This window comes from Xenia sp. Carnegie-2017, unplaced genomic scaffold (assembly GCF_021976095.1).
Source record: "Xenia sp. Carnegie-2017 unplaced genomic scaffold, XeniaSp_v1 HiC_scaffold_13, whole genome shotgun sequence".
Taxonomy (NCBI): Eukaryota; Metazoa; Cnidaria; class Anthozoa; order Malacalcyonacea; family Xeniidae; genus Xenia; species Xenia sp. Carnegie-2017.
Window position 1 is genome coordinate 10578358 of NW_025813436.1, and position 12859 is coordinate 10591216.

The 12859-nt window shown below is 36.7% G+C and overlaps 3 protein-coding genes across 5 annotated transcripts; all 3 read right to left on the reverse strand.

Annotated features, from left to right (window-relative positions):
• Positions 1-10: 10 nt before the first annotated feature.
• Positions 11-1600, reverse strand: LOC124452642 (Golgi pH regulator-like). The gene is given in 4 exon segments (XM_047003227.1): positions 11-152; positions 155-424; positions 427-810; positions 875-1600. Coding segments are annotated over 4 exon segments (1371 nt in total). The 5' UTR covers positions 1557-1600; the 3' UTR covers positions 11-117.
• Positions 1601-1915: 315 nt separating this feature from the next.
• On the reverse strand, positions 1916-8437 carry LOC124457222 (G2/mitotic-specific cyclin-B-like). Of its 3 annotated transcripts, XM_047007506.1 has the most exons (11): positions 7934-8437; positions 7717-7760; positions 7292-7423; positions 7061-7250; positions 6373-6609; positions 3895-4005; positions 3542-3823; positions 3312-3473; positions 2836-3075; positions 2611-2754; positions 1916-2355 (listed from the first exon to the last, which is right to left on the reverse strand). In XM_047007506.1, the coding sequence occupies exons 5-11, from the start codon at positions 6430-6432 to the stop codon at positions 2149-2151; spliced, it is 1206 nt and encodes a 401-aa protein (XP_046863462.1). In that variant the 5' UTR covers positions 6433-6609; positions 7061-7250; positions 7292-7423; positions 7717-7760; positions 7934-8437; the 3' UTR covers positions 1916-2148. The 3 variants fall into 3 exon arrangements, with proteins under 3 accessions (XP_046863462.1, XP_046863475.1, XP_046863468.1); XM_047007519.1 differs by lacking the exons at positions 7717-7760; positions 7934-8437 and adding an exon at positions 7814-7832; XM_047007512.1 differs by lacking the exons at positions 7717-7760; positions 7934-8437 and adding an exon at positions 7463-7486.
• Positions 8438-8638: 201 nt separating this feature from the next.
• LOC124457273 (proteasome subunit alpha type-1-like) lies at positions 8639-12833 on the reverse strand. The gene is made up of 14 exons (XM_047007554.1): positions 12725-12833; positions 12493-12537; positions 12353-12397; positions 12227-12283; positions 11934-12037; positions 11772-11860; positions 11612-11682; positions 10582-10665; positions 10464-10509; positions 10229-10305; positions 9762-9833; positions 9592-9639; positions 8909-8956; positions 8639-8810 (listed from the first exon to the last, which is right to left on the reverse strand). The coding sequence occupies exons 1-14, from the start codon at positions 12725-12727 to the stop codon at positions 8748-8750; spliced, it is 852 nt and encodes a 283-aa protein (XP_046863510.1). The 5' UTR covers positions 12728-12833; the 3' UTR covers positions 8639-8747.
• Between the last annotated feature and the right edge of the window lie 26 nt (positions 12834-12859).

Consider the following 12859-nt stretch of genomic DNA (forward strand, 5'->3'; position numbering starts at 1 on the left):
CTGGGAAGAGTTTCCAGCATTGCATAATTTATTAATTTCTACCTTAACTTATATAATTAGTTTTAATAGCTACACTGAGTTGCAAAAAAACAAATCAACACTACACCATTCCTTGAATTAGTTATAGTCATCGTACATATGTTTCTCAGGGCTTGATGATGAGCTAAGTAAAGAAAACCAATGCTCGACAAAGCACTGATAAGAAATATCAAATCAAACCATCGATGATAAAAATTGAACTGAAGATCACCCAAAACTTCTGTTATGATTAAACGATACTTTTCAGGCATGTTCATACGCATCAGAAGAACCGACGACACAAAATACATGCCCATTATCTCCGCAAGGAACAACACAATTATGTTGGAAGACTTTGAACTGGCAATAGAGTTAAAAAACTTGGTCATTGTTATTAGAAGTCCCGTATGGATGTAACAATTAGAATTCCTATTAGAATAAATGAGAACTGCTGGGACCAAAACATCACATCATATTGTAGACCAATATATTTCACAGTAATTTCAATGCCACGTGTCACTGGGTCAACTTTACCAACACGATCAAATATGATGTTAACAGTAGAGATGAATATCTTCCATATACAGTAACCAGAAAAAATATGTCCCACAGCATCGAAATATCGACCCTGGATAGTCTTTGAGAAATGCATTCTTGCTCTTGTTTGTTGTAAGTCCACAATTTCCAAAAACAGTTGCCGACTGAGTTCTTCTAATGCTTCCACTTCCTTTTGAATTGCTCCTGTCTTTTCACCATACCCTCCAGTTACAGAGCTGAAAACACCCCAGATTGCTGTAAAATTAGAAAGACAGAATTATGAACAGTATTAATGGCGACCAATCTCACAATGACTCACTTGACATTTTTGAATCCTTAGCTGCAAACCGTTGACTTTGATGTTTTGATAAAGCAATCCTTTTCTTTTTTCTGACAATTATGTCCATTGTTTGAGTCAGTTTTCTTTCTATTGCAAGAATATCACCATCTGTAACATGCCTCATGAAATACTCCATGTAAGTATAAGGACAGTTGACAGCCCCAAACCCAGAAAGAATTGCCATAGCAGTGACTCCAACTACACCAACACGACTGATGCCTTGCTCTATTGAAAACATCCCATGCTTTGGATTCCATATAGGAAATTGATTTCCCAATTTCCAGAATAAGAACAAGAAGCCAAGCCAGACGAGTGTCGCGAGCCAAATGACAGTTTTTTTATGATGAGCAAAATGTAATGTTTTCACGATAAAGAACGAGATGTAATACGGCAAAAGAAAAATCAACGTAAAAAGCATGGAATATAAACCAACTTTCCAATGGAATATTCGTGAACTGGGTTCCAGAATGCCCAGGATTTCGAAAATGATCAGTTCAAACATTGTACATGATAAACTGAAAGTGATTGCAAACACGAACTGCACGATGTGATGTCGAACTTCGTAATCTTTGAACAGCCATCGCATGAAAAATAACCAACCAAGTCCAAAGAAAAATCCTTGAGAAACAAAAACGATCAAGAAATCCATCAGCAAAGGCATTTTTTCTTTTACAATAATGAATGGACTAATCTGACCAATGCCTCCATTTTCCCATAACGTGTTCTCATCTTCCAAAATAACAATTGACGATCACAATGTTTATATATAACATACATATAATTGAAGGTGTATATGGGAAGTAACACCTCTCCCCCTCACACATTTCTTTTCTTTGAAGCGTACCCATATTGCTCGCAATTCTCGTGGGAAAACCAAAACAAGACAGAAGGCCAATCCGCATAAGCAACAAGGGTGTTAACAACTTAAACTACTCTCATTAAAATTCTTCGTTTGCCCCTCTACCCCCAGGGGTACGGATAACCGTTGAGTACTTCTTTTCTAAATCAATAATAGACTTCTTTTGTTAACTCATATAATACACAAATGCCGTGTTCAGCTTTGGGGAAAATTCATTATTTACCATTAAACATGTCCATTGCAATTTTTCTTAGTTCAAAATTTCTTGTACAATATTAAAGATAAATGAGCTATTACGAAGAATTATTTTTACATTTTTACAGGGTATTTTAACAAGCTTTTTGTAATTTGATTTTTTCCTATTTTACTCGATCTAAATGAAAGCGAACTGATTCTATTCACTAGGCTGCTCCGTGATAAACGCTGAATTCAGACGATGGGAAACGGCAACATTACAAAATCGTGATCCGCTATACTTTCTTCTCACGGAAGCCAAACGACATTTTTTGTCGAGTGACCGCAACACAAGACGGCTAATTTTCATCATACATGGTTCCAGAGTCTCTTCATTATATGAACTGTAATGGACAAGAGTTGAATTCTAGAAGAAACAGAAGAATATTTAATAGAAAAGCCTTGTTAGCGTTTTCAGTAAAGATCATGGGCTTATCAAGATCGATAATTGGGGGGTGTGTGGCTCAAGTTCGTCTTACGGATAATAAGACGCATATATGAATGCGCGCCCCTTAAATATTATGATTTACCTTCATTTTACGGTAATAACCTGCATTAGGTAACGTAATTGAATTCTCGATGATCTCGTTAGTACGCATAGAATGTGAAAACTTCATCTTACCCATGATGAATTATCGGTTATTTTCATTGCAACACAGAGTGATGCGGCAGCTCGCTGAGAAGGAGGAAAATTCACAGAGCAATCGTAATCAAGCAACATCAATTCCATAAAGAACTTTGCCAAAGCATGTTGCTCTGCTGTTGCCTATGAAAAGGAGGAAAAATATAAGAGTTTCGACAAAATAAAACATTCGTTGACCATAAAGGATAATGAAGAACAAAGTACGTTTAAGGCCTTCGAGTTTCTTCTTAAGAAATGTATACAGAGCGGATCGCCGAAGTTGAAATCCAATGATGACGTCATCTTTTTTTCGTACAACTTGATCATGTACGGGCTGCAAGACTCGTCTGTTATATAGACCAAGTCTGAGATATCGGGTGCATATATTTCCTCAATCTTTGATGCAAGGAACATGGCTGTAACACCTATCAACTGCAGGTTGGATCTTGTCTCTTTGTGACTGACCTACGAAGGTAAAGCAGAAATAGGACTCAAGGGAGACTTTCTACTGACCTACAAGGGAAAAGCAGAAATAGAACTCAAGAGAGACTTTCTACATGCATTGCAAATCAGAGTTATGGTGGCGAGCACTACAGTTAACAAAAAATCAACATGAAGCTATGTTAGTTTTTGTATTCTTATAAAAATATGAGAAGAATTTCTAATTTAAGTATGATAAAAAGTGTCTGCGATAGACTTACCGCTAAATATCTGTCCAGTATTGAGATTGCCAAAAATAACGTTTCCTGTGTCAATTTGAACTTCTCATGAACGCTAACTAGCCAATCAACAAGTATCGCCCTCATTCTCACGTTGATCTCCTTGTGCAACTGAATGTAGTTTTTCGGTACTTTATAAAAGTCCTAAACGAATACATATAGGAAAACTCACGTAAAAAACAACATAACTATTCATTGAAATTAAAGTATACCTCTCTTTTCCTCAAATAACGATATATTTCCTCCGCATATTCGGCACAACAGAAAGGATTGTTTATATCTTCAGCGTCAATATCGACTGCATTCATAAGTGGCATTTCAATCTTCGCCATAGTCGTGTCAAGCTTTTCAACATTTGTTTCTTCATGTTGTGCGGCTGTTTCATCCGAAAAATCACTTTCTTCGGTAATGTTCGTGTCCTTATCTGTTTTACATTGCTCCCTTCCCTCTGCACCTGTCGCCTTTCCAACGCACAGTTTCTTTGAACATATTCGCTGAGATCGTAAAAAAAAGATTACACAACAAATACTAGTGAACAATATTTTGAAGCGCCCTTTTAGAATACCTGAGAAACGTGATTTGTTATTTGACCAAGAACATTTCTACTGTGAGATTTGTGCGCTATAACATCTTTAGTGCTATCTAGCGATTGTTCTCCTTCAATACGATCATTTATCTAGGTAAAAGAATGTTAGGAAAAGCTCAGAGAGATAACACGATCTCCACAATGATTTCTACAAGATATCTTACTGGTAAAAATTGACCACGCTGAGAGACATGTTTCCTTTGGTAGATGGACAAGCTGGAGTTGTCGACAGTAAAGATACTCAGGAAGAAGGAATATTTTCCGCTTTAATACAAAATTAACCTCAAAATTTGCATAACTGTTAATAAGTTGGAGATAAATTATCGAGAATCTGCAACGACGATGGTGATTTGAAAAAAAAAACAAAGCATACATTGAAAAGGGGAATACATTCTCAACGGATGACAGATCAATGAAAGTGGTGTTTCTATTGAAATGTTATAGCGCATATACGTCATACGTAGATAGCCAATGAGTGCAAAGTTAAGTAGTTTAAAATCAGAAATTATACTGACGATACGGACCATTCTTAGGCTCTTGCAAGTGGGTAAGAAAAATTCCATAACATCAATTATGGCTCAGCAGCGTGTTGATCATGTAAGTTAGTCAAGAAAAATCATTCTAGCGAATATACGAGAGCCCTGTTAGTTAAAAGCGAGTTTGCACGTACATGTTATACGCCGGAAATGTCAAAATTAGTTTAATCGGCTACATGCGAAAGAGCCTAAAGACCAAACACTGTGAACTGATGATTAACGCGTTATTCTTTTATAGCTGTGCAATCCTCGTCTAGGGGAGAATGCTCACATCTCACAGAAAGCTGGTAAAGCAATGATTCCAGGTCATAGAACTTCAAGAGCAAGATCAGCATTCGCTCAACTTGGTCAACAACCGGCTGTAATTAAAGTAAGATATTTCTTGTCAAGTAACGTAGAATCCTCGAAACCCAACTACTTTGAAACCGATCGAAATTTGCACTGATCTATGATGAAGACGACGTGTACTTTTTCTAGTTGGCCAGTGACAAACCATTGAATCTGGATGGACACCATCCTCAAGTCGGAGATGTTACGGAACGCAACCGTGCAAATGATGAAGGCCGTTCTCGAGCTTACACACTCGAGACAACCGAATCAAACTTGGAAAAATTGAAAGGAAAACCCGTGCAGTTTTCTGAAGTGTCTGACATCGATACAGAAGACGTCGATAAAGAGTTTGCTTGTGCAGAGTATGCAAAACACATAAGTCACTATCTAAAATTCCGTGAGGTAAAGTTTACCACGCTGCTTTGATAAAAGAGCTCTAACCCTAATTATAAAACCCTCCAAAATACTTTCCATGGTTCAATGATCTGAATTTATAGTGACAACAGTTCATAAAATTGCTTTTAGTGGACAAAGCACGAGAGGATACTTGATTTCTGACGTGTTTGAAACATTTTTCAGAGTTTATATCAGGTTCAACCCAACTACATCCAATCTCACGTACACATCAACGAAAGAATGAGAGCAATACTGGTCGACTGGTTGGTACAAGTCCATGATAAATTCCGCCTCTTACAAGAAACATTGTTCTTGACGATATCTCTTCTTGATCGATATCTTGCTGTAAGTTATCTCACTTTGAGAGATGCATAAAGTCTATGAGACTACGAATGTCTTTGATTATGAATGACTTCAACAATAAACTGCAAGAGATATCCTGTTACCATCTGTCTTTAGACGGAAACCGCGGTTCAGAAGAGCAATCTCCAATTGGTTGGTGTGACGGCGATGTTACTCGCGTCCAAGATCGAGGAGATTTATAGTCCTGAGATCAGGGATTTTGTTTACATCACTGACAATGCGTATACACCGGATGAGATCAGAGCTTCCGAATCCCGCATGGCCATGATGCTACAGTTCGATTTCGGTGATCCTTTGTGCATATCGTTCTTGAGACGAAATTCAAAAGCGGCAAAGGTAGGTCTCCACTAATACGTTAAATGAGACAAACGATTCTTATAAAATCACCATTCTTCCATAACTCCTTTTAGGCTGATGCAGAGAAACACATTCTCGCAAAATACTTTATGGAATTGATGTTACCAGATTACGAATGTTTATTATTTCCTCCTTCTATAAGAGCAGCTGCAGCTTTATGTTTGGCTATGAAGATCACAGACAATAGTCCATGGGTAAGATTCCTAAAACGCTTCGTAAAACACCATTTGCGAAAAGTTTATCTGAGAATGACTTCGTGTGCAAAAATAATGCAAGCAGACAATTGAGAAAACGACAGCACGAAAAAACTATCAAAAACAAATCACTTACAGCAGCTGAATGTCAGAGAAAGACAACAATGAAAGTTGTCTTTCTATGACATTTGAAGATCATGCAAGTTCCGATGAAATACTACTATATTGTACAATTTACGCGTGTTTAAAGACACGTTGTTGACGAAAAAAATCTTACTTACGTGTAAACTTTTTTCCTGGCATGTTTCTAGAATACAACGATGGTGAAATACAGCCTTCATGACGAAAAAGAACTTGTTTCATGTATGAGAAAGATGAGCCAACTTGTATTGAAATCCAAAAAAAAAGATTCAAGACTTCTCTCCGTCAGTAAAAAGTACAACAGCTCCAAGTTCTTTAGTATCGCTTCATCGCCAAGTCTTACATCGCAGATAATCCTTGAGTTGGCCCAGAGCTAACTATCTCAAAGAAAAAGCAAAAATGAAATCGAGCATACCATTGTAAGTATAACAACTTTCATAATGAACTATTCAAATACTCATCGTAAATTCCTTTGTGTAAATTACTGTAAATACCATAAAAATTCAACTGCTATATAGTCAATTGCCTTATTCACATAAACGTTAATAGTTAGCCAAAAATGTCCAAAAATTGTGTACGTACAAAGATAATTTACTGGTTATATTCACGAAAAAAAGCTGAGAAAAACAACGACAGCACATACATCACTTTAGAAAAGACTATATAAAATGATTTCTTATTATAATTTTTTTATTCATAATTTCTTTAAACTAAACATACCTTGCTTGTACAATAGATAAATGTACGAATAGTTTAATAATACAAAAAATTCTCATGGAAAAGTATGTTATGAATATTACACAAAATAGCAATCTTGAAAACACTCACCTCCTTAATTCTTCATCGTCCGTTACCATATTCGCAAATTTCGAGGATTTGAATTTCGTCCTTGTACGAATATCACGTCACCTAATAAAGAATAAAAATGTTGCGAAATTTCGCAAACCTAATACCAACGTTTACAGGTTTAAATAAGCTTGCATGGAATGTCCATACCTCAGTAACACCATGTCCATACCTCACTAACACCATGTCCATACCTCAATACCATGTCCATACCTCACTAACACCATGTCCATACCTCACTAACACCATGTCCATACCTCACTAACACCATGTCCATACCTCACTAACACCATGTCCATACCTCACTAACACCATGTCCATACCTCACTAACACCATGTCCATACCTTACAACACCCATAATACCTCACTAACCATGTCCATACCTCACTAACACCATGTCCATATCACTAACACCATGTCCATACCTCAACCATGTCCATATCACTAACACCATGTCCATGTCCATCACCTCACACCATGTCCATACCTCAACACCATGTCCATACCATCACTAACATCCATACTCACCATCCATGTCCACCCCACTAACACCATGTCCATACTGACACCATGTCCATACCTCACACACCGTCCATATCACTAACATGTCCATGTATCACTAACACCATGTCCATACCTCACTAACACCATGTCCATACCTCACTAACACCATGTCCATATCTAACCATGTCCATATCAAACACATGTGTACCATAATCCCACCATGTCCATACCTCACTAACACCATGTCCATATCCTCACACCATCCATCACTAACACCATGTCCATACCTCACTAACACCATGTATACCCACTAACACCATGTCCATACCTCAATAACACCATGTCCATACCTCAATAACACCATGTCCATACCTCACTAACACCATGTCCATACCTCACTAACACCATATCCATACCTCACTAACACCATGTCCATACCTCACTAACACCATGTATTGTGTCCATACCTCAATAGCACCATGTCTATGCCTCCATAATATCATCCACAATATCGTCGCATGGTCAAACCCATGTTAGAACTTTAAGAAACTTTAATATACTCATTCATACATAACTTTAATTGCTATTAGGCAACCATATTCGCTCAACAAAATAAATAAATAGCAACTAAGTATAACAATCCGACGAACAAATTTAGAAAGTATTTTCGACACATTAATATCAGCATTAATATGTCTCGAAAGTAGGTTACATTCACATCTCGACGTGGAACTAGATCAAGACGTCACCAATCAGGCTATTTTTCAAGTGAGGTTGTCCAACCACTAAGGTTGTTGACCAACCACTAAGGTTGTCAAAACGTCAGTCTACATCAACACCAACAGTCTTTCTCAGGACTTTACTAACCCGGACGATCTACATCTACAAACATGTAACGATACTCCAGGGTTCAAACCATTCACCCTAGTTATCAAAAACGTTGAGAATAACAATCCCTTATGTACGTACGTAACCAACTGCTTTGAAGAACTAAAACATTCCTGAAGGTCAATCACTTTTCATGAATAAATGTAAACAAAAACCGCGTACAAATATTTTGAATTCATTCAAAGGATCTAATTGAAAGTTAGACAATGGATGACAATAGGCTTGTGTTTGTCGATTTAAAATGAAGTCCGCACGATTTAAATACACGAACTGTCGTTATTCTGTATCCATTGACTTATCTTCTGGTAAAGTAACTGGACCTTCATCAGCTACACCAGCCTAGGTAAAAAAGGCATGACAAAAACATTGGTAATTTTTAAAGGAAAAGACATAAGCATGTTCAGAATAGCTATAGCTGTACATTCATGATGACTTACTGTATCCTGTTCCATGGAAAATTCTCCGCCTGTCTCATCGCCTTTAATCTGTAAATACATACACAAGATTATGAAGTATGCTACCAACAGGTAACAGATTGAAATAATCTACTTATTGAAACTATTGATGACAGTTCATTAGTTAAAACATTCAAATATGCACTTAGAAAACACAACACACTCAATGCTATAAATAGGGAATAGAAAATTCTTCCCCAAGCTGTCTGTTCTATGTACAGACAATAGAGGATGACCTGTATTGCAGTAAGAACATGAGCACCAATGCCACAGGTAGGGGCGAAACTAGAATGCCAATTGGAGGGGGGTGAATATTCATATATTTAGCTCTGCCATGCTGATTTCTTTTGTTGGCAATACTAATTTCAAAAGAAATCTGCCGGGCAGAGCTGAATATATGAATATTCACCCCTACCCCAAATTAACGTTCTCGTTTCGCCCCACCCCCGGGGCCATAAGCTTAACCCTTTTAGCATTTCATTCATAGACAACAATGGCTAAAGCTTGTTTATACCAATAGGCAAGTGGTTGGTAAGGAATGTGAACAAATGCTGGCTTATTTTGTCCATTTTACAGAGTCATCTTGAATTACAGACCTATGCTTAACATGGTTAGGGTCCATTCCTCCTCCCTCCTTCTCAATGACCTCAACCTCATGGTCTTACCTCTTCTTTACCAGCACGTCCTCCTTTTAAAGTATCTAACAATGCCAGCTATGTATTTTATTAAGGAATAGTCATGAAAAAATCAGGAATAAATTAAATGTGATAACATGAAATCATGAAGAAGATAAAGACAAGAGAAGTTTCCAACATTTCAATGAAAAAAAGGATACATAAGGGGCAACATCATCATCATTATATATCACCAAGTCTTGATCCTTACCGATGAGACAGATTGAGGAATTCTGACAATTACAAAAGCAATATCACCAACAGGACTCTTTTTTAGTATAGTGTTACATTTTACAGTGAAAAGTTCCCATTTGGGATTTCTTATATGACCAACTAATACAGGTTGACTTTTAAACACAGGTTTTGTAGAAAATGAGGTAGAAAATTTCCGAGCTGAAACTACCACAAAACAGACATGAATTTTTCTTAGCTGTAGCAGACTGCTCAAACATAAAGATTTAGGCAATTTTCCAAACAATTATGTAACAATAAATAGTGTATTGTTTGCTGTTTTTACTTCACCAGACCATTCAAACAATTTCACAAAAATTAAAGTTAGCTTTATACTGCACCAAATAATAAAGGTTCAACTGTATATATCTACCTAAGTAAAAAACTTAAACAATACCTTTGTCAACTCTTGTTCATTTGGTAAGGTTTCTCGAAGTGCTGTGAGACCATGCTTTATCAATTCTTCTGGGGTACCTTGGAAGATGGAAGCAAAAAGACTGATGCACAAGCTAGCAAGCATTAGGTATAGCTTAAGAGTACACCTTGAGAAATAGAAATAAGACTTATGTACAAGCTACAAGGAAACATTACATATATCTCAGCAGTTTTCAACAACTAAGAAATTTACTCACAATTGGGGAATTCATTAAGCATCTTTTCCAGGTATGTTCTTGCCGACTGTTGACAAATATAATAAATAATGAAGATAGCAATGAATGTGAGATATAAAACAAACAGGAAATGCATCACCTGTGAGCGAGCACCAATGGCCATGCATTTACAATCAAAGAAATTTGCAGATGGACATGTCTGGTACAAATGGGGTCCTGCATCCTGAAGCATCAAATATAACAAATACACCTACAACACTAGCATCAAACATCAAATTCAATATCATGAGTGAATATATGTATGCAACACTAGAAGCAAAAATGTGAAATAATCATGGGCTTCTTTAGCTGCTCTACCCAGGATTGACAACAAAAACCATGTACAACTAAGCATTATGTGATAAGATAATTGCCCCAAATGTCATTTAACAAAAAAAACGAATAAGAAAACAATAACAAGGTGTGACTAAATTATGGGGGCTCCATTATGTTTTGTAACTTAGAAATTGAAACAGATACATATACATGTAGAGGAACATCTATCTCATAAACCTACCTTATCACCACTTTAATGATGTAAGTTTACATCCCACACAAAAAATGAAACATATTAGTGGGCTTATAGGGGACCACCACTACAAGTACTATTATAGGTAGCCATATGTCCCTCCCTTACCATAAAAGGGACCAACACTACAAGTACTATTATAGGTAACCAAATGTCCCTCCCCTTACCATAAAAGGGACCACCACTACAAGTACTATTATAGGTAGCCATATGTCCCTCCCCTACCATAAAAGGGACCATCACTACAAGTACTATTATAAGTAGCCATATGTCATTCCCCCTACCATAAAAGGGACCACCACTACAAGTACTATTATAGGTAGCCATATGTCATTCCCCCCTTACCATAAAAGGGACCACCACTACAAGTACTATTATAGGTAGCCATATGTCATTCCCCCCGGGACCACCACTACAAGTACTATTATAGGTAACCATATGTCCCTCCCCCTTACCATAAAGGGACCATCACTACAAGTACTATTATAAGTAGCCATATGTCATTCCCCTTACCATAAAAGGGACCACCACTACAAGTACTATTATAGGTAGCCATATGTCCTCCCCCTTACCATAAATGTTTCAATTATAATATTCTTACATCAAAGCCCGCAACAAGAAGACCAACTCCATAAGGACGCCTTCCATAGACCTGTGTTTGTACTTGCATTTCTGGCACAAAGTTAAGATCACATTTCTTATGAAATAAGTGATGAAACACATTATAATGCAAACTACATTAAGTCTTAGGAAAAGGATACTGTCGCTAATGGCTCCTACCAATCTTGCAATAGGTAGTGGTGTATCATATATATATTTGGAGTTTAAGCATTCTGTCCTCAAAAACTTACTGAAAAAAGATGAAGCTGATTTAATCAAAGGTTCTCCTAAGAATACGTTGCAAGTTACAAATGTATGTTAACCTCAACAGTCTGGCATCAGCTGTAAGACCAGCAATGGAGACACCAATATGATCATCAATAGGAATGATTTTCTTTTGATGTGCTGATAACTCTGAGGCAGCTCTCTATTGGATACGGAGAAATGTAAAGTTAAGCAATGAATCTACGATGGAATCCAAACCCTACCTCAACCATAACACTTTTATATTAGAATGAGGATCAAAAGAAGATGGAATTATGAGCAATAAAGATATTAATCATGCTAAGAAACAATAATATCCTCATAATCAACGATAATCAAAAACATTTCACACCTTTAAAGCAACTAAAACAACATGTGTCGAAGATTTTATTCCTATGGTAGCAGATCCCTGTTAACAAACAATAAAATCATTACGCATGTACGTAGGACTACAAACCATCCTAGTAGGAAAAAACACCTGTTTAACCGCCTCCATAGCATATTCAATCTGATGAATACGACCCTAAAATAACATAATGATTTCATTATCAAGGTTTCAGATAAGATTGTACTCACATGATACTAGCTTTTTTCGTGGTTTTGAAAATTTTGACAAACCTGTGGACTCCATATGCTGACATCGTTATCGTATTGATTCCTAAACTAAAAACAATAATTCTTCGTCACTAAAGGTTCAGAAAGAATCAAAAAATGAAAAGTGAAGTTTCCATATTTTAGTTTCATGGTGTTTATAGTCATGCTGTTTAAAACAGCATCTACCTTGAAGTCAGGGGAAAGAATGTATAAGCTTATGGTGAATTTTTTCAGAGAAATAAACATCAAACATTACCATTTTTTGTTCAAAATCCTTCTATCTTCAAGTTTTATAATTGACCAGTTTGTACTAAGAAGCGAGGGAAGAAGAGTCAAAAAGCTAATTCAGTCAGTTCTTGTCCCATTGAGGTCAGTGGTAACCAATTGAACT

Excerpts from the sequence above, each read along its gene's own strand:
- LOC124457222 (XM_047007506.1), bottom strand. The coding sequence starts at position 6,432 with ATGAAGGCTGTATTTCACCATCGTTGTATTCTAGAAACATGCCAGGAA. Across the intron at positions 4,006-6,372 it reads GCCAGGAAAAAAGTTTACAC|ATAAATGATCGTATTGAAGG; the intron begins GTAAGTAAGATT and ends TCTTTTACCTAG. Across the intron at positions 3,824-3,894 it reads TAACAAATCACGTTTCTCAG|CGAATATGTTCAAAGAAACT; the intron begins GTATTCTAAAAG and ends TTACGATCTCAG.
- LOC124457273 (XM_047007554.1), bottom strand. Across the intron at positions 11,861-11,933 it reads GCTGATGCCAGACTGTTGAG|TAAGTTTTTGAGGACAGAAT; the intron begins GTTAACATACAT and ends ATCTTTTTTCAG. Across the intron at positions 8,811-8,908 it reads TTTCCATGGAACAGGATACA|GCTGGTGTAGCTGATGAAGG; the intron begins GTAAGTCATCAT and ends TTTTTTACCTAG.